The sequence below is a fragment of the Narcine bancroftii genome, chromosome 14, assembly GCF_036971445.1.
Source record: "Narcine bancroftii isolate sNarBan1 chromosome 14, sNarBan1.hap1, whole genome shotgun sequence".
NCBI classification, from domain to species: Eukaryota; Metazoa; Chordata; class Chondrichthyes; order Torpediniformes; family Narcinidae; genus Narcine; species Narcine bancroftii.
In genome coordinates, this window is record NC_091482.1 from 1,386,325 (window position 1) to 1,404,316 (window position 17,992).

The window sequence follows — 17,992 nt, forward strand, 5'->3', positions numbered from 1 at the left end:
GGAATTTCTTTAGCCAATGAGTCATGTGTGGCTGTGGAGGCCAGGAAGTTGGGTTTATTTAAGGCATCTGAATAGTCAGGGTATCAAAGGTTATGGGGGAAGAGGCAGGGGAGTGGGAGAATGGATCAGCTCATGATGGAATGGTGGAGCGGACTCAATGGGCTGAATAGCCTTCTGCTGCTATATCTCAGTGTCTTTTGAACTCAACTGCTGGCAACATCCTGGTGAATCACCTCTTCCATCTATTGATCTCCTTCTGGGCACAGTATTTTGTGCGATCTCAACAATGCCTTGTATGGCTCAGTCAAGAGGTCATAACATTTTTATTGTTTTAACATAATCTAAAAGTAGAGCACGCAGATATGAAGTGAGAGATGAGGGGAAAGATTTAAAAGAGATCTGAAGGGCTCCTTCCCACAGAGCAGTGAGTGTATGGAACAAGTTGCCAGAGGAAATGGTGGAGGCAAGGACAATTGTAACATTCAAAAGACATTTAGAAAGGTTTGGAAGGATATCTGTCAAACATAGGCAAATGAGAATTGTCTGGTTCACGTGGACAACCACGTGGCCTGTTTCTTACTGTAGCCACTTTCTCACTGCCAACCCTCCTTGGGAATGGGAAAATATACTTGTCATAATGTTTGCAGACAATACCCCATTCAACGAAAGCCAGTGTGCCAAACACCTTCTATACCATCTTATCCACCTGGGATGCCACTTTCAAGTAACTACCTACCTGTACCCTGAGGTCTCTGCTCTACAGCACTCTCCTGGGCCCTGCCATTCACTGAGAGTGTTGCATGCCCTGAAGTTTGGTCATTTAGAAATGCATTTATTGACCCCTGTGTTCGGCTGATGGCAAAATATGACTATCACAGACCACACCAAGAGTGGGGCAAGCTGTTAACACCTGAATCTCCTCCCTGCTAACTGGTTACCACTAGATGCCTTTAGCTCTGGTGATTCAGCCCACCAACCCCAGGAGACAACCACTCCAACAGCGAATGACAGGAAGGTGCTGTGAATCAACGGTCCAATTCACAGAGCCTAATCACTCCTCTTCACTGTCTCCACTCGAACTGTACCTGGGAAGTGCACATTATACTGGCATTTTAAGAACACGTCCAACCAATCGAGCCTACTCTGCCATTCAATGTGATCATGGCTAATCCGATGATGGGCTCATCTCCACCCACCTGCCATTTCCCCATAATCCCTTAATTCCCCGACAATGTAAAATTCTATCCAACCTGGTCTTAAATATATTTACTGAGGTCACCTCCACTGCTTCAACGGGCAGCGAATTCCACAGATTCACCTCCCTCTGGGAAAAGCCGTTCCTCCTCATCCTAAATCTACTCCCCTGAATGTCCCCTAGTTCTAGTCCCTCCACCAATGGAAACTTACCTACCTTATCTTATACAATTTTATATTTCTGTAACATCCCCTCTCATTCTTCTAAATTCCAGTGAGTACAGTCCCAGTTGCTGAAGTTTTCTGAGAAAAAAGGTGTTAAACTTTGTTGCTAAGCTTCAGTTCTTCCACTGTGGTACTAGATCACTGTAATGCTATTCAGTGCCTGAACCATAAGATGCAATGTTAACTGACTGCCTCTGCTGCAGGCTCAACCCTCACCCATAATCCCAGTACCAGTGAGAAGATGGACAACTTGTTAGTTTTCATTCCGACAGTGTTAGTTGAAGGATAGCTGTTGGCTGGGACACTGGGAGAACTCCCCTGAAGTCACAGTATCTTAAACATCTAACCTCCAACTGACAAACCAAATTAAAACAATGGATCTGACATCCCTGGAGTGCAGTTCACAATTGTGATGGCTTGTAGCCAACAGGAGGCATCTGGCTTTGTTAGACTTGTCACAGAAATCAAATCACACTTCTTTTCAATGCTAGTAAACGTATGCCAGTCCATAGAATGAGTCCAAGCAAATGCTTTTAGCAGAAACCTCTGCTTCAAGCAATCCAACACTTGGGAATAGATTGCTGACTTTTGGAAACAAATCAAACCTTTCCATTTGCAACAAGTCCTGTTCCTCCCAAGAAAATCTTCTGGCTGTCATATGTTCCTAATGTGGGGCTCTGGAGAATTAACCAGGGCAGACATAGTCTGAGTGAGCAGACCAGGTACTGGACAAGTCTCAGGTGTAGGACGAGTCCTGGGTCACGGGGAGATCCAACAGAATACTTCCCATATTCAGAGCCAGGAGTAAAAGGAGAACTCTTTGTCTACAACATTGGGGCAGGGACCCTGGGTTACCTCCAGCATGGTTAGTCATTGTACACTGTTGATTACATCCAAGGTAACTGGCCAATCTCACGGGTCAAATCGCTCAGTGTGAAATGACGTAACCAGCAGGCCAAGCAGATTTCAACCGGGCTCTGATACATGGAAGGAACAAGTGCCAGGGCCCAGTCGAGTTAACTCACCTTCTGGCAGTGTGAAAGCACAACCCAGTCTCTCATTGTCATTGCTGGAGGCGGGACCTCTCCCTTAAACTCCCGAGTTGCAGAATTACCTGCAAATAATGGTGCAGTGTAAAAGGCTCCCAGAGTCAGCTCATCCTGCATATTTTCCCATTCCCAAGGAGAGTTAGCAGTGAGAAAGTGGCTACAGTAAGAAACAGGCCACGTGGTTGTGGCCCTCTTGTCCACATGAACCAGGCAGTTCTCATTTGCCTGTGTTTATAACCATATACAGCAGAGAACAGGCCAGTTTGGCCCTACTAGTCCATGCCGGAACAAATCCCCACCCTCCTAGTCCCACTGACCAGCACCTGGTCCACACCCCTCCAATCCACTCCCCTCCATGTAATTATCCAGCCTTTCCTGAAATATAAATAACGTCCTTGCTTCATCACCTCTGCCGGAAGCTTATTCCACATCCCAACCACCCTTTGCGTGAAGCAATTTCCCCTCATGTTCCCCTTATAATTTTCCCCCTGCAATCTCAAACCATGGCCTCTGGTTTGAATATCCCCCACTCTTAATTGAAAAAGCCTATCCACGTCGACTCTCTCTGTCCCTTTTCCCTCCAAACCTTTCTAAATGTCTTTTGAATGTCACAATTGTCCTTGCCTCCACCATTTCCTCTGGCAGCTTGTCCCATACACTCACTGCTCTGTGGGAAGGAGCTCTTTTAAATCTTTCCCCTCACCTCTCACTGCGTGCTCCACTTTTAGATTCTCCTACTCTGGGGGAAAAAGGCTGCAACATTCACCTTCTCAATGGCCCTCGCGATTTTATAAATGGAGATAAGTTCCAGACTCTCCTCATAATTCAAGTCCCCAGTCCTGGCAATATGCTCACAAATCTTTTCCCCCACCCTCTCCGGCTTAATCGTACCTTCCCTACAGTTGGTGTGCACAATACTCCAAGTGTGGTCTTGAGTGAAACACAAAAGTCTGCAGACGCTGTAGTAAAAAAAAGAGTTCATAGGTATGAGTAACTCATAGCTCCTAACTCAGGCCCAAAACATCAGTAATATATTGTTACCTCCCATGAACGCTGAGACCAGCTGAGTTCCTTCAGCATTTGTCTGTTCCAAATATGGACTCACCCACAATTCGGTAGAGTTGTAAAATCCCTTCTCTTGCCCTCAGTGCCTGACCAATGAAGGCTAGTGTGCCATACAGCTTCAAAACCCTGTCCATCTGCGTCCACCTTCATGGAACCGTGTATCTGTATCTCCCAGTCTCTGTTCTACAGCACTCCCTGGGGCCTTACCATTCATTGTCCTGCCCTTCTTGAACCTTGGTTCCAAACTAGTTCTTAAATTTTCAACAAAGCTTTAAAAAAACTTTGTTCTTTATCACCATATCCTTGTCCTCTGCAGTTGTTTTTATTAAGTAGAAGTGGCAGCAGGTTGTACTGCTACCCTGTTATCCAGAGTTCAATCCTGACCTCCGGCACTGTTAGTGTAGTGTTTGTACGTTCCCCGGATGCCTCCCAAACATGTGGGGCTCTGCTGCTGTAATGTGGGGGGAACAGGACCTACAGAGCTGGTCAGAGTTAACATTCACAGTGGCCCCCTATTAAGCTGTAAATAAATAAAAGCTCATGGTAACTCAGTTTTTTGATTTTTTTTTATCCCAAGAAAATTTTGCAATATATATATGTATAGAAATCTGTTGAAAAACTGAGGATGTAACTATGGTAGATCTGGGGAACCAGTAGATGTAATGTACTTGGACTTTCAAAACACTCTCAATAAATTGCCAAACAAAAGATTATTACACAAAATTAGAGTGCAAGGGGAATTGTTCAAGAGGTGTGAACGGTTTGCCTTGAGGGGAAGTGGGAACAATATTTAAAAAGGTAACTCTGGTATTTGAAGGAAAGGGAAGATGCTGGAAATAACCAGCATGTCTGATAGTGTCTGGACAATAACACCCTGTGGAGTGTCCACTGCCTCCCAGCTCCAGTTTGATCCCAGGCTTGATCCTGACTTCCAGCGCTATCTGCGTGGAGTTTGCACATTCTTTGAGAAACCATGTGGGTTCCTTCCACATCACATGTGAGCTGATTCATTAGTAGGCTGCTGTACATTAGCCTGAATGTCAGTGGGAAGGGTGAACAATGAGAAACTGAAGGGACTCAATGAGTCAGACAGCATCTGTGAAGAGAGATGAACAGCCAATGTTTCAGGACAGGACCCTTCGAGACAGTGCTGATCTCGGAGCATGCAGACACCCCCCCTCCCTGCAGCTTATCCAGCAGTAACTGCAAAGGCCGTGATACTCCCTCAAAACTTGGTGAACGGTGAGGTAGCACTGTTACAGCGCCAGCAGCCCACGTTCGAATTCTGAATTCTGTGCTGTCTGTCTCTCCCGTGTCTGTAGCTTAATTGGGCGTCACAGGCTCGTGGGGCCTGTTCCTGTGATGTATGTCTAAATTTTAAAAATGATCTCCATCCTTCACTCACTGACTGCAGCAACCCTCAGGACTGCGTGTGGTAACACTGGTAGGAGATCCAGGGCAGATGAGGAAAGACAGCCGGGAAATAAGGAAAAGAATGAAAAGCTGAGGGGACTAACATAGATTCAATTGGCTGAATGGCCTTATAAGGAATTATGAAAAATTGCCACAGTAAACCAGTTGGTGGATTGCCAACACACATGGTCAGTGTGTGGGGGAAGTGGTATCACGGACCCTCTGAGGAGACCAACACCAGGCTGCTGGTTGAATGTTTTCCTTTCCCTCTGCCCCAGCTCAGCTCTGTCCCTGCCCCAGCTCAGCTCTGTCCCTGCCCCAGCTCAGCTCTGTCCCTGCCCCAGCTCAGCTCTGTCCCTGCCCCAGCTCAGCTCTGTCCCTGCCCCAGCTCAGCTCTGTCCCTGCCCCAGCTCAGCTCTGTCCCTGCCCCAGCTCAGCTCTGTCCCTGCCCCAGCTCAGCTCTGTCCCTGCCCCAGCTCAGCTCTGTCCCTGCCCCAGCTCAGCTCTGTCCCTGCCCCAGCTCAGCTCTGTCCCTGCCCCAGCTCAGCTCTGTCCCTGCCCCAGCTCAGCTCTGTCCCTGCCCCAGCTCAGCTCTGTCCCTGCCCCAGCTCAGCTCTGTCCCTGCCCCAGCTCAGCTCTGTCCCTGCCCCAGCTCAGCTCTGTCCCTGCCCCAGCTCAGCTCTGTCCCTGCCCCAGCTCAGCTCTGTCCCTGCCCCAGCTCAGCTCTGTCCCTGCCCCAGCTCAGCTCTGTCCCTGCCCCAGCTCAGCTCTGTCCCTGCCCCAGCTCAGCTCTGTCCCTGCCCCAGCTCAGCTCTGTCCCTGCCCCAGCTCAGCTCTGTCCCTGCCCCAGCTCAGCTCTGTCCCTGCCCCAGCTCAGCTCTGTCCCTGCCCCAGCTCAGCTCTGTCCCTGCCCCAGCTCAGCTCTGTCCCTGCCCCAGCTCAGCTCTGTCCCTGCCCCAGCTCAGCTCTGTCCCTGCCCCAGCTCAGCTCTGTCCCTGCCCCAGCTCAGCTCTGTCCCTGCCCCAGCTCAGCTCTGTCCCTGCCCCAGCTCAGCTCTGTCCCTGCCCCAGCTCAGCTCTGTCCCTGCCCCAGCTCAGCTCTGTCCCTGCCCCAGCTCAGCTCTGTCCCTGCCCTAGCTCTGACCCTTTCCAGCAATTTGTTCTTTTCAAGTTCCAACATCTGCAGTTTTCCTTCCAGCTCATTCCCTCTCATCTGTCTTTCCATCCCCTTCCCCTGTTTGATCCGTGACTTTTTGCTTCTTTAGTTACTCAATTTAAGTGAGGGCCGGTGTTTGAATTGGTGTCAGCTGGCACCCGCGCTGGAAACACTGGCTCCCAAAATAATTCCTGATTACTTGCATACTTTCCTCCCTTTGCTGACTGCGAGAAAGGTGATCGAGGCCAGGCAGTTTATTTGGCATCAGGCAGAGCCTCGGGCAGGTCAGGCAGAGTTTAATTGTTTACGTCAGGGTGTTTCCAAATGAAAGACTGTTGCCAGCCACCAGCCCTGGAAACAGCTTTACCTCAGCTACAGAAGATGTGGAAACTCAATCCCATGAACGTGTCACGTGGGAGTCTGTAGGGCTGTGCTGAACTCGGAGCTTGCAGTCAGCGCAGCCCTGCCCTCCGGAGCGGGTGGGAGGGGCAGCCCTGCCCTCCGGAGCGGGTGGGAGGGGCAGCCCTGCCCTCTGGAGCGGGTGGGAGGGGCAGCCCTGCCCTCCGGAGCGGGTGGGAGGGGCAGCCCTGCCCTCCGGAGCGGGTGGGAGGGGCAGCCCTGCCCTCCGGAGCGGGTGGGAGGGGCAGCCCTGCCCTCCGGAGCGGGTGGGAGGGGCAGCCCTGCCCTCCGGAGCGGGTGGGAGGGGCAGCCCTGCCCTCCGGAGCGGGTGGGAGGGGCAGCCCTGCCCTCCGGAGCGGGTGGGAGGGGCAGCCCTGCCCTCCGGAGCGGGTGGGAGGGGCAGCCCTGCCCTCCGGAGCGGGTGGGAGGGGCAGCCCTGCCCTCCGGAGCGGGTGGGAGGGGCAGCCCTGCCCTCCGGAGCGGGTGGGAGGGGCAGCCCTGCCCTCCGGAGCGGGTGGGAGGGGCAGCCCTGCCCTCCGGAGCGGGTGGGAGGGGCAGCCCTGCCCTCCGGAGCGGGTGGGAGGGGCAGCCCTGCCCTCCGGAGCGGGTGGGAGGGGCAGCCCTGCCCTCCGGAGCGGGTGGGAGGGGCAGCCCTGCCCTCCGGAGCGGGTGGGAGGGGCAGCCCTGCCCTCCGGAGCGGGTGGGAGGGGCAGCCCTGCCCTCCGGAGCGGGTGGGAGGGGCAGCCCTGCCCTCCGGAGCGGGTGGGAGGGGCAGCCCTGCCCTCCGGAGCGGGTGGGAGGGGCAGCCCTGCCCTCCGGAGCGGGTGGGAGGGGCAGCCCTGCCCTCCGGAGCGGGTGGGAGGGGCAGCCCTGCCCTCCGGAGCGGGTGGGAGGGGCAGCCCTGCCCTCCGGAGCGGGTGGGAGGGGCAGCCCTGCCCTCCGGAGCGGGTGGGAGGGGCAGCCCTGCCCTCCGGAGCGGGTGGGAGGGGCAGCCCTGCCCTCCGGAGCGGGTGGGAGGGGCAGCCCTGCCCTCCGGAGCGGGTGGGAGGGGCAGCCCTGCCCTCCGGAGCGGGTGGGAGGGGCAGCCCTGCCCTCCGGAGCGGGTGGGAGGGGCAGCCCTGCCCTCCGGAGCGGGTGGGAGGGGCAGCCCTGCCCTCCGGAGCGGGTGGGAGGGGCAGCCCTGCCCTCCGGAGCGGGTGGGAGGGGCAGCCCTGCCCTCCGGAGCGGGTGGGAGGGGCAGCCCTGCCCTCCGGAGCGGGTGGGAGGGGCAGCCCTGCCCTCCGGAGCGGGTGGGAGGGGCAGCCCTGCCCTCCGGAGCGGGTGGGAGGGGCAGCCCTGCCCTCCGGAGCGGGTGGGAGGGGCAGCCCTGCCCTCCGGAGCGGGTGGGAGGGGCAGCCCTGCCCTCCGGAGCGGGTGGGAGGGGCAGCCCTGCCCTCCGGAGCGGGTGGGAGGGGCAGCCCTGCCCTCCGGAGCGGGTGGGAGGGGCAGCCCTGCCCTCCGGAGCGGGTGGGAGGGGCAGCCCTGCCCTCCGGAGCGGGTGGGAGGGGCAGCCCTGCCCTCCGGAGCGGGTGGGAGGGGCAGCCCTGCCCTCCGGAGCGGCTGGGAGGGGCAGCCCTGCCCTCCGGAGCGGCTGGGAGGGGCAGCCCTGCCCTCCGGAGCGGGTGGGAGGGGCAGCCCTGCCCTCCGGAGCGGGTGGGAGGGGCAGCCCTGCCCTCCGGAGCGGGTGGGAGGGGCAGCCCTGCCCTCCGGAGCGGGTGGGAGGGGCAGCCCTGCCCTCCGGAGCGGGTGGGAGGGGCAGCCCTGCCCTCCGGAGCGGGTGGAAGGGGCAGCCCTGCCCTCCGGAGCGGGTGGGAGGGGCAGCCCTGCCCTCCGGAGCGGGTGGGAGGGGCAGCCCTGCCCTCCGGAGCGGGTGGGAGGGGCAGCCCTGCCCTCCGGAGCGGGTGGGAGGGGCAGCCCTGCCCTCCGGAGCGGGTGGGAGGGGCAGCCCTGCCCTCCGGAGCGGGTGGGAGGGGCAGCCCTGCCCTCCGGAGCGGGTGGGAGGGGCAGCCCTGCCCTCCGGAGCGGGTGGGAGGGGCAGCCCTGCCCTCCGGAGCGGGTGGGAGGGGCAGCCCTGCCCTCCGGAGCGGGTGGGAGGGGCAGCCCTGCCCTCCGGAGCGGGTGGGAGGGGCAGCCCTGCCCTCCGGTGCGGGTGGGAGGGGCAGCCCTGCCTTCAGGAGCGGGTGGGTGAGGCACCCTGTCTGATCCAGGTCCTCCCACGCAGCAGCTGGTAAATTAGCCCAAGCGCAGGATTTGGGGTGACGATAGGGTAGTTAAGAAGCCCAGCGGGACATTGGGCTTCATTTGTCGGGGGATTGAGTTCAGGAGTCGAGAGGTCATGTTGCACCTCTCTAAATGTCTGATGAGACCACACAGAGTATCATGTTCAGTTCTGGTCACGTCCTTACAGGAAGGATGTGGAAGCTGTGGGGAGTATGTAGAGATTGATCAGGATGTTACCTGGATTGGAGAATGTGTTCTATGAGGCAAGTTTAGGAGAGCTGGGACTTTTCTCTTTGGTGCAGAAAGGAGGATTAACAGAGGTCTACAAGATTGTGAAAGGCATAGATAGGATGGCCAGCCAGCACCCGTTTCCCAGGCAAGGAGGTTTAGGCGAGACATTAGGGGCATTTTTTGTTTAAACACAGAGCTACAAGTACATGGAATGCCTTGCTAGGGGTGGTGGTGGAGGCTGGAACATTAGCAAGTATTTGAGAGTCTCTTCATCCAACACATGGATGAAGGGAAAATATAGGGTAGAGAGGGTTTTTTTTGGTGGGAATATATTGGTTGGCACCACATTGTGGGCTGAAGGGCCTGGACTGTGCTGTAGAGTTCCATGTTGACAGGTATGTGGTGGGCATGCTTGGGGCTAACAGTGTGATGCTCCCTGGAGCCAGCCAAGGGCTGAATGGCCACTTCCTATAACTCAGGTACATGCATTCCAATCCTCATCTAACCCCAGCACTTCGTCACACTAAACTTTCTATTTATTTTAAATGTAGACAAACAGCCAATTCGGCCCATGAGTCCGTGCCACCCAGCTTACATCCCATGAACTTACACCCTAGTATATTTTTGAATAGAAAGAGGAAACCGGAGGCCCCAGAGAAAACCCATTCGGGCACGGGGAGCACGTACAAACTCCTTACAGACAGCACGAGATTCAAACTAAACTGGCCTTGTTACTGACTGAGCAGCATCCACCCTGCCTTCAGCAGTGTGGACCCAGCATCCTCTGCTCTGCTAGTGTTCCAGCCACCCACAGTCACTGGTTTTGATGGAAGCAGAGTGTGAAACATACAGTCAAGACCCGACAGGCTCCCACCCCAAACAGGTGCTCTGATCAGGCTCTGACTTCTTTCTCCCTGTGTCCGTGTGGGTTTCCCCTAGGTGCTCCAGCCCCGTCCCATGTACCAAATACATGAAGGTTGCTGGTTTAAATGGTGACTATAAATTACCCAAGAGTGTAGAGGAGGAGTGGTGGGAGAGTTGATAGGAAATGTGGAGAGAATGATTGACATAAATGCAGGATTAGAGGGCAAGTTCCTGTGGTCAGTACAGACTCCATGGGCAAAAATGCCGTTTAAAACAACACAGGACCTTCGAGCCCAGGTGTTCGTGCTGCCCAATTAACCTCCAAACATTTTGAAGGGTGGGAGGAAACCAGAGCCCTTGGGGAAAGCCCACACAGACATAGGGAGAATGTGCAAACTCCTCACAGACAGCGCAGGATTTGAACCCGGGTCTCTTAGCACTGTAACAGCTGCACCAACTGTGCTGCTCTACATTTCAGTGTTGTGTTTTTCTTTTTGCTTTAAATTAAACAATTTTAAATAAAGAGTTCTGAAGAGCAGGGGTATTTAGAAGCTGGGCAAGGACTTCACCAGCTGCCAGAGATGCCCAGGATGGGAGGGGCAGGGCAGCAGAACCCTGGCAGCAGTAGCTTGGGACAACCTACTCATCCTGCCTGTCCATGTCAGGGCAGGATATGCATCCCAGTCTTCCCACCACACCAGAGAACGCCCACTGGGCGGGCACTGGCCATCTTCTACCTGTCCCACTGGTCCTGGGCAGTGCAGGGAGGTTGAAGCCTTTCCCTGTCTGATCCAGGCAGTGGGCAGAGAGAAGCCTGTCCCAGACGGAAGTGGGGGAGAGATTGGGCATCATTCCAACTACTCAACTCTCCAAGCTGGGAATTGTGAAACCTGCCTGTGGGGCTGCAGAACTGGGGTTGCCTCTCCCCGACTGGAAACCTCAGTGAGAGGCTGAACTCTGGCAGAAATCACTACTCACAGGCAGTCCACTCGGTGAAAAACGACTGAAGGCAAGGAGAAGCTAGAGGGAGCTGGATATAACAGTGCTCAGTCTCCACAACCAGCTTGTTGCCATTGGTCCAAACCCAGTGTCTGGCAGCACAGCAGCACACCACTGACTCCCTGTGGCAGGGCCGAGTACTGCAATCACCCCCTGCTGGTGAATCACTGCAGAAAATCCAGCTCTTCAAACAGAATGGTTCACTGATTCGAGGCTGGCTCGCCAGCATCAACATTCAGAGATTGGTAGACTGGAACATTTTAATACAAAACTGCAAACCACTGCTGCTCACACTAGTCCATCATCACCTCCTGCATGTTAACGCCATCTTCGGACTTCTCCCATGGAACCGGATCTGGAACGTGCGGATCATACGCCCACAGTGGGAACACTCTCTTGTACAAGTTCATCAGCACGGTGTCCTGGGATTTGAGCTGACCATCAAACAGACACTTCATGTGTCCATGAGTCCCTGCAGACAACACAAGCTGTGTCAGGCACAGAAAAAATGCAGCGCAGGATAGAAGTACACAATCAGGTCAATTGGCCCATCGAGTCTGTTTCCCCATTCAAATTATGGTTGATTTGTCCTCTCAACCCAGTAACCTGTCTTCTCCTCGTAACCTTTGAAACCCTTACTAATTAAGAACATCAACCCCCACTTTAAATCTACCCAAAGACTTGGCCCCCACAGACGCCTGTGGCAACAAATTGTATAGATTCAGCCACTGGAGGGTTTTCTTGGCTGTTCCCTCCAGCAGCCCTTGATGTCTCTCATCTGGTCAAACACTGTCTCAACATCAGGAACAGCTTCTCTCCCTGCAATAACTGGGGGGCTTGGCTAGCAGACGTTCTCCCTGTGGGTTACAGTGCCAGTAACCCAGGTTAGAATCTGGATAGTTACATGGACGTCCATGTATTTGTGGGTGGCAGTTAGTCTAATGCTGTTACAGCACCAGCGATCGGGACTGGGGTTCAAATCTCGTCCTGTCTGTAAGGAGTTTATATGTTCTCCCTGAGTCAGCCTGGGTTTCCTCCGGGGGTTCCAGTTTCCTCCCACTGTTTGAAATGTACCGGGGGGCTTAGGTTAATTGGCTGTAATAAGGTAGCACGGGCTTGCGGGCCAAAAGGGCCTGTTACCGTGCTATATGTCTAAATTTAGAATGTTCTTACCTAAAGGTTCTTTGATATGCCCTCTGCGACCCCACTTTGTACGAAGCTCCACTGGCTTGAACCACAGCACATCATCTTAAAGAAAAACAAACTTGGTATCAGAAGCACAGGCCCAGGAGTGTTACTTCATACTATTGCCTCTGCCGTCAATATGTCTGTCAAACAATCCCAGGACAAGCTCAGGTAAAGTTGCCTCCACACTGCCTTTTCACATCTCCCAGAGCCAGGCCATCACAGTTACATGGAGACATTTGTCCTTCTAATTACAAATGATTCCTCAGGAACATGTAGTGTGAGTGGTAAACCTGGGACTTGGGCAATGTGGGAACTATGGAGGGGGACAGCTCACTGTTGCCTCTGAGCTCCAGAGATAAACGAGTAGCCTTTCAAAAGAACAATCTACAAGACTGGCATGGCAGAGACAGGGCTATGAGGTGAAGGGCAAATGTTAACTCCAAGCCTGATTTGCATTTCTGTACAAATTATATTTGATAAAATTGGTTACAGAGTAAAAATAAATCCAAAGGGTTTCTTTTGGTACATTAAAAGTAAAAGATTAGTGAGGGATAAAATTGGACCCCTTGTAGATAGTGAGGGTAGGCTGAGTGAGAAGTCAGAAAAAATGGGGGAAAATTTGAATGATTTCTTTCCCTCGGTATTCACTAGGGAAAAAAATATTGTACCAGTTGAGGTAAAGAAAAATAGTCGGGAGGTAATGAAGCATATAAGAATAACCGAGGAGGTAGTGATGGCTGTGTTGAAAAAGATAAAGGTGGATAAATCTCCGGGACCGGACAAAATATTCCCAAGGACACTCAGGGAGGCTTGTGGACAGATAGTGGGGCCATTAACAGAGATATTTAGGATGTCACTGGTCACGGGGTGAGTGCCAAAGGATTGGAGGGTGGCGCATGTGGTTCCGCTGATTCAGAAAGGGTCCAAATGAAAACCTGGAAATTATAGGCCCTTGAGTCTGACGTCTGTGGTGGGTAAGTTGATGGAAAGTGTTCTGAGGGATGGTATTTACAAATATTTGGAGGTACAGGGATTGATAGGGAATAATCAGCATGGTTTTGTCAGGGGTAGATCATGCTTGACAAACCTGATTTGAGTTTTTCGAGGGGGTTACAAAAAAGGTTGATGAAGGAAAAGCTTCATGTTGTCTATTTAGACTTTAGTAAAGCTTTTGACAAAGTTCCCCACAGGAAGTTAGGAAAAAGGGTGGAGGCATTAGGTATAAATGAGGAGGTAGTGAAATGGATTCAGCAATGGTTGGATGGGTGGTGTCAGAGAGTAGTGGTAGAAAATTGTTTGTCCAATTGGAGGCCGGTGACTAGTGGAGTACCTCAGGGATCGGTCCTGGGTCCACTATTGTTTGTTATACATATTAACGATCTGGAAGTAGGGGTGGTGAATTGGATAAGCAAGTTTGCGGATGACACAAAGATTGGTGGTGTTGTGGACAGTGAGGAAGATTACCGTAGATTAAAAGATGATTTAGGAAGGCTGGAGGTGTGGGCTGAGAAATGGCTGATGGAATTTAATACAGATAAATGTGAGGTGTTACAGTTTGGAAAGGCAAATCTAAATAGGTCATATGCATTAAATGGTAGGCTATTGAGGTGTGCAGAGCAACAAAGGGATTTAGGAGTTGTGGTAAATAGTACCCTCAAGGCTGATACTCAGGGAGATGGTGTGGTGAAGAAGGCATTTGGAATGTTGGCCTTCATAAATTGGAGTATTGAGTTCAAGAGTAGGGAGGTTATGATGAAATTGTACAAGGCATTGGTGAGGCCAAATCTGGAATACTGTGTACAGTTTTGGTCACCAAATTATAGGAAAGATATAAACAAAATAGAGAGAGTGCAGAGAAGGTTCACGAGAATGTTGACAGGATTTCAAGGTTTGAGCAACAGGGAAAGGTTATATTTAAGGAAAGACTGGATAGTTACGGATAGGAGAGGACTGGAGGGGTATGGACCGGGTGCTGGTCAGTGGGACTAGGAGGGTGGGAATTTGTAACAGCATGGACTAGTAGGGCCGAACTGGCCTGTTCTGTGCTGTAAGTGGTTATATGGTTATATATGGAAGTAAAACATGATCTGGACCCAGTGAAATTCCCTCACACTAGCCCATCACACACTCCCAGGGCAGGGAATGTTGGCTGTTCATGGGTTGAGGCAGCAGGCAGTCAAGGGTTTGGCCTTGCGTATCTTTAGAGAAGGAGCAAGCTGCGTCCACAGGAACGATGGAGAGGTATGAAGGACTAGTGGGGAGTACAGAGGCTCGAACATGCTCTAAGTGCTGATGCTCGTGTTATCATTTGAACTCCGTGTTTAAAGAGGTTGTACCTCTTTAATCCGGCCACGCTGTGACCTGGCCATTGTCGGATGACAGAAAATGCTGGAAAACAGAAATTGACCCCTAAGGGAACCCCCATGTAAATTTTTCAAATGTAGAACAAAGCTTAAAACTGGAAACAATACTGTGGGGCGGCATGGTTAGAGTAGTGGTTAGTGCAACACCTTCACGGTGCCAGGAAACAAGCATTGGGGTTGAGTTCTGCCCTGTATGTAACAAGCTTGTACTAACATCCCTATCACTGGCGCTGTAAAGGTTGATTCTGCGGCGTTGCGACCGGGGTTCGAGTCCCTCACTGTCTGTAATGAGTTTGTACTAATGACGGCAGATTCAAACGGAGGCGCTGGATAACAGAGGTACAACCTGCACTGGAATATTGTATTATTTTGACTTCTTGTAATCACTCAATAAACCCCCTGTGTGAAGGAGGAAAGGGCAGGAACAGAGCTGGTTAGGCACAGACTAAAGCTTCCTCACACTGGCCCTCACACTCCTAGGGTGATGACACGCAGCTTCCTCACACACACCCGGGGCGGGGCGAAGCTCCCTCACACACACCCGGGGCGGGGCGAAGCTCCCTCACACACTCCCGGGGCGGGGCGAAGCTCCCTCACACACTCCCGGGGCGGGGCGAAGCTCCCTCACACACTCCCGGGGCGGGGCGAAGCTCCCTCACACACTCCCGGGGCGGGGCGAAGCTCCCTCACACACTCCCGGGGCGGGGCGAAGCTCCCTCAACCCTCCCGGGGCGGGGCGAAGCTCCCTCAACCCTCCCGGGGCGGGGCGAAGCTCCCTCAACCCTCCCGGGGCGGGGCGAAGCTCCCTCAACCCTCCCGGGGCGGGGCGAAGCTCCCTCAACCCTCCCGGGGCGGGGCGAAGCTCCCTCAACCCTCCCGGGGCGGGGCGAAGCTCCCTCAACCCTCCCGGGGCGGGGCGAAGCTCCCTCAACCCTCCCGGGGCGGGGCGAAGCTCCCTCAACCCTCCCGGGGCGGGGCGAAGCTCCCTCAACCCTCCCGGGGCGGGGCGAAGCTCCCTCAACCCTCCCGGGGCGGGGCGAAGCTCCCTCAACACTCCCGGGGCGGGGCGAAGCTCCCTCAACACTCCCGGGGCGGGGCGAAGCTCCCTCAACACTCCCGGGGCGGGGCGAAGCTCCCTCAACACTCCCGGGGCGGGGCGAAGCTCCCTCAACACTCCCGGGGCGGGGCGAAGCTCCCTCAACACTCCCGGGGCGGGGCGAAGCTCCCTCAACACTCCCGGGGCGGGGCGAAGCTCCCTCAACACTCCCGGGGCGGGGCGAAGCTCCCTCAACACTCCCGGGGCGGGGCGAAGCTCCCTCAACACTCCCGGGGCGGGGCGAAGCTCCCTCAACACTCCCGGGGCGGGGCGAAGCTCCCTCAACACTCTCGGGGCGGGGCGAAGCTCCCTCAACACTCCCGGGGCGGGGCGAAGCTCCCTCAACACTCCCGGGGCGGGGCGAAGCTCCCTCAACACTCCCGGGGCGGGGCGAAGCTCCCTCAACACTCCCGGGGCGGGGCGAAGCTCCCTCAACACTCCCGGGGCGGGGCGAAGCTCCCTCAACACTCCAGGGGCGGGGCGAAGCTCCCTCAACACTCCCGGGGCGGGGCGAAGCTCCCTCAACACTCCCGGGGCGGGGCGAAGCTCCCTCAACACTCCCGGGGCGGGGCGAAGCTCCCTCAACCCTCCCGGGGCGGGGCGAAGCTCCCTCAACACTCCCGGGGCGGGGCGAAGCTCCCTCAACACTCCCGGGGCGGGGCGAAGCTCCCTCAACACTCCCGGGGCGGGGCGAAGCTCCCTCAACACTCCCGGGGCGGGGCGAAGCTCCCTCAACACTCCCGGGGCGGGGCGAAGCTCCCTCAACACTCCCGGGGCGGGGCGAAGCTCCCTCAACACTCCCGGGGCGGGGCGAAGCTCCCTCAACACTCCCGGGGCGGGGCGAAGCTCCCTCAACACTCCCGGGGCGGGGCGAAGCTCCCTCAACACTCTCGGGGCGGGGCGAAGCTCCCTCAACACTCCCGGGGCGGGGCGAAGCTCCCTCAACACTCCCGGGGCGGGGCGAAGCTCCCTCAACACTCCCGGGGCGGGGCGAAGCTCCCTCAACACTCCCGGGGCGGGGCGAAGCTCCCTCAACACTCCCGGGGCGGGGCGAAGCTCCCTCAACACTCCCGGGGCGGGGCGAAGCTCCCTCAACACTCCCGGGGCGGGGCGAAGCTCCCTCAACACTCCCGGGGCGGGGCGAAGCTCCCTCAACACTCCCGGGGCGGGGCGAAGCTCCCTCAACACTCCCGGGGCGGGGCGAAGCTCCCTCAACACTCTCGGGGCGGGGCGAAGCTCCCTCAACACTCCCGGGGCGGGGCGAAGCTCCCTCAACACTCCCGGGGCGGGGCGAAGCTCCCTCAACACTCCCGGGGCGGGGCGAAGCTCCCTCAACACTCCCGGGGCGGGGCGAAGCTCCCTCAACACTCCCGGGGCGGGGCGAAGCTCCCTCAACACTCCCGGGGCGGGGCGAAGCTCCCTCAACACTCCCGGGGCGGGGCGAAGCTCCCTCAACACTCCCGGGGCGGGGCGAAGCTCCCTCAACACTCCCGGGGCGGGGCGAAGCTCCCTCAACACTCCCGGGGCGGGGCGAAGCTCCCTCAACACTCCCGGGGCGGGGCGAAGCTCCCTCAACACTCCCGGGGCGGGGCGAAGCTCCCTCAACACTCCCGGGGCGGGGCGAAGCTCCCTCAACACTCCCGGGGCGGGGCGAAGCTCCCTCAACACTCCCGGGGCGGGGCGAAGCTCCCTCAACACTCCCGGGGCGGGGCGAAGCTCCCTCAACACTCCCGGGGCGGGGCGAAGCTCCCTCAACACTCCCGGGGCGGGGCGAAGCTCCCTCAACACTCCCGGGGCGGGGCGAAGCTCCCTCAACACTCCCGGGGCGGGGCGAAGCTCCCTCAACACTCCCGGGGCGGGGCGAAGCTCCCTCAACACTCCCGGGGCGGGGCGAAGCTCCCTCAACACTCCCGGGGCGGGGCGAAGCTCCCTCAACACTCTCGGGGCGGGGCGAAGCTCCCTCAACACTCTCGGGGCGGGGCGAAGCTCCCTCAACACTCCCGGGACGGGGTGAAGCTCCCTCAACACTCCCGGGGCTGGGAGAAGCTCCCTCAACACTCCCAGGGCAGGGAGAAGCTCCCTCAACACTCCTAGGGTGATGACACAGAGCTCCTTCAACACTACCAGGGCAGGGACATGAAGCTCCCTCAACACTCCCGGGGCGGGGCGAAGCTCCCTCACACACACCCGGGGCGGGGCGAAGCTCCCTCAACCCTCCCGGGGCGGGGCGAAGCTCCCTCAACCCTCCCGGGGCGGGGCGAAGCTCCCTCAACCCTCCCGGGGCGGGGCGAAGCTCCCTCAACCCTCCCGGCGTGGTGCGAAGCTCTCTCAACACTCCCAGGGTGGGGCGAAGCTCCCTCAACACTCCCAGGGCGGGGCAAAGCTCCCTCACACACTGCCAGGGCGGGGCAAAGCTCCCTCAACACTCTCGGGGCGGGGCGAAGCTCCCTCAACACTCCCGGGACGGGGTGAAGCTCCCTCAACACTCCCGG

General features: G+C 56.3%; 2 protein-coding genes across 2 annotated transcripts in view; both read right to left on the reverse strand.

Annotated features, from left to right (window-relative positions):
- Positions 1-6,509: 6,509 nt before the first annotated feature.
- On the reverse strand, positions 6,510-10,703 carry LOC138749769 (collagen alpha-1(I) chain-like). Its single transcript, XM_069911605.1, has 2 exons — positions 10,498-10,703; positions 6,510-8,763 (listed from the first exon to the last, which is right to left on the reverse strand). Exons 1-2 carry the CDS (start codon positions 10,701-10,703, stop codon positions 6,510-6,512), a joined length of 2,460 nt encoding a protein of 819 aa, XP_069767706.1.
- A 392-nt stretch (positions 10,704-11,095) lies between these two features.
- Positions 11,096-17,992, reverse strand: part of tsr1 (TSR1 ribosome maturation factor) — a 33,494-nt gene continuing 26,597 nt past the window's right edge. Inside the window, 2 exon segments of the mRNA XM_069910303.1 lie at positions 11,096-11,325; positions 12,027-12,101. Coding sequence (XP_069766404.1) covers positions 11,147-11,325; positions 12,027-12,101 — 254 coding nt within the window. The 3' untranslated portion in view covers positions 11,096-11,146.

Bases quoted from the DNA above. Each gene is read 5' to 3' on its own strand.
- LOC138749769 (XM_069911605.1), bottom strand. From the start codon at position 10,703: ATGCCCAATCTCTCCCCCACTTCCGTCTGGGACAGGCTTCTCTCTGCC. The intron at 8,764-10,497 runs GTAGGTTGTCCC...CTAATTTACCAG, and splicing joins GACATGGACAGGCAGGATGA to CTGCTGCGTGGGAGGACCTG.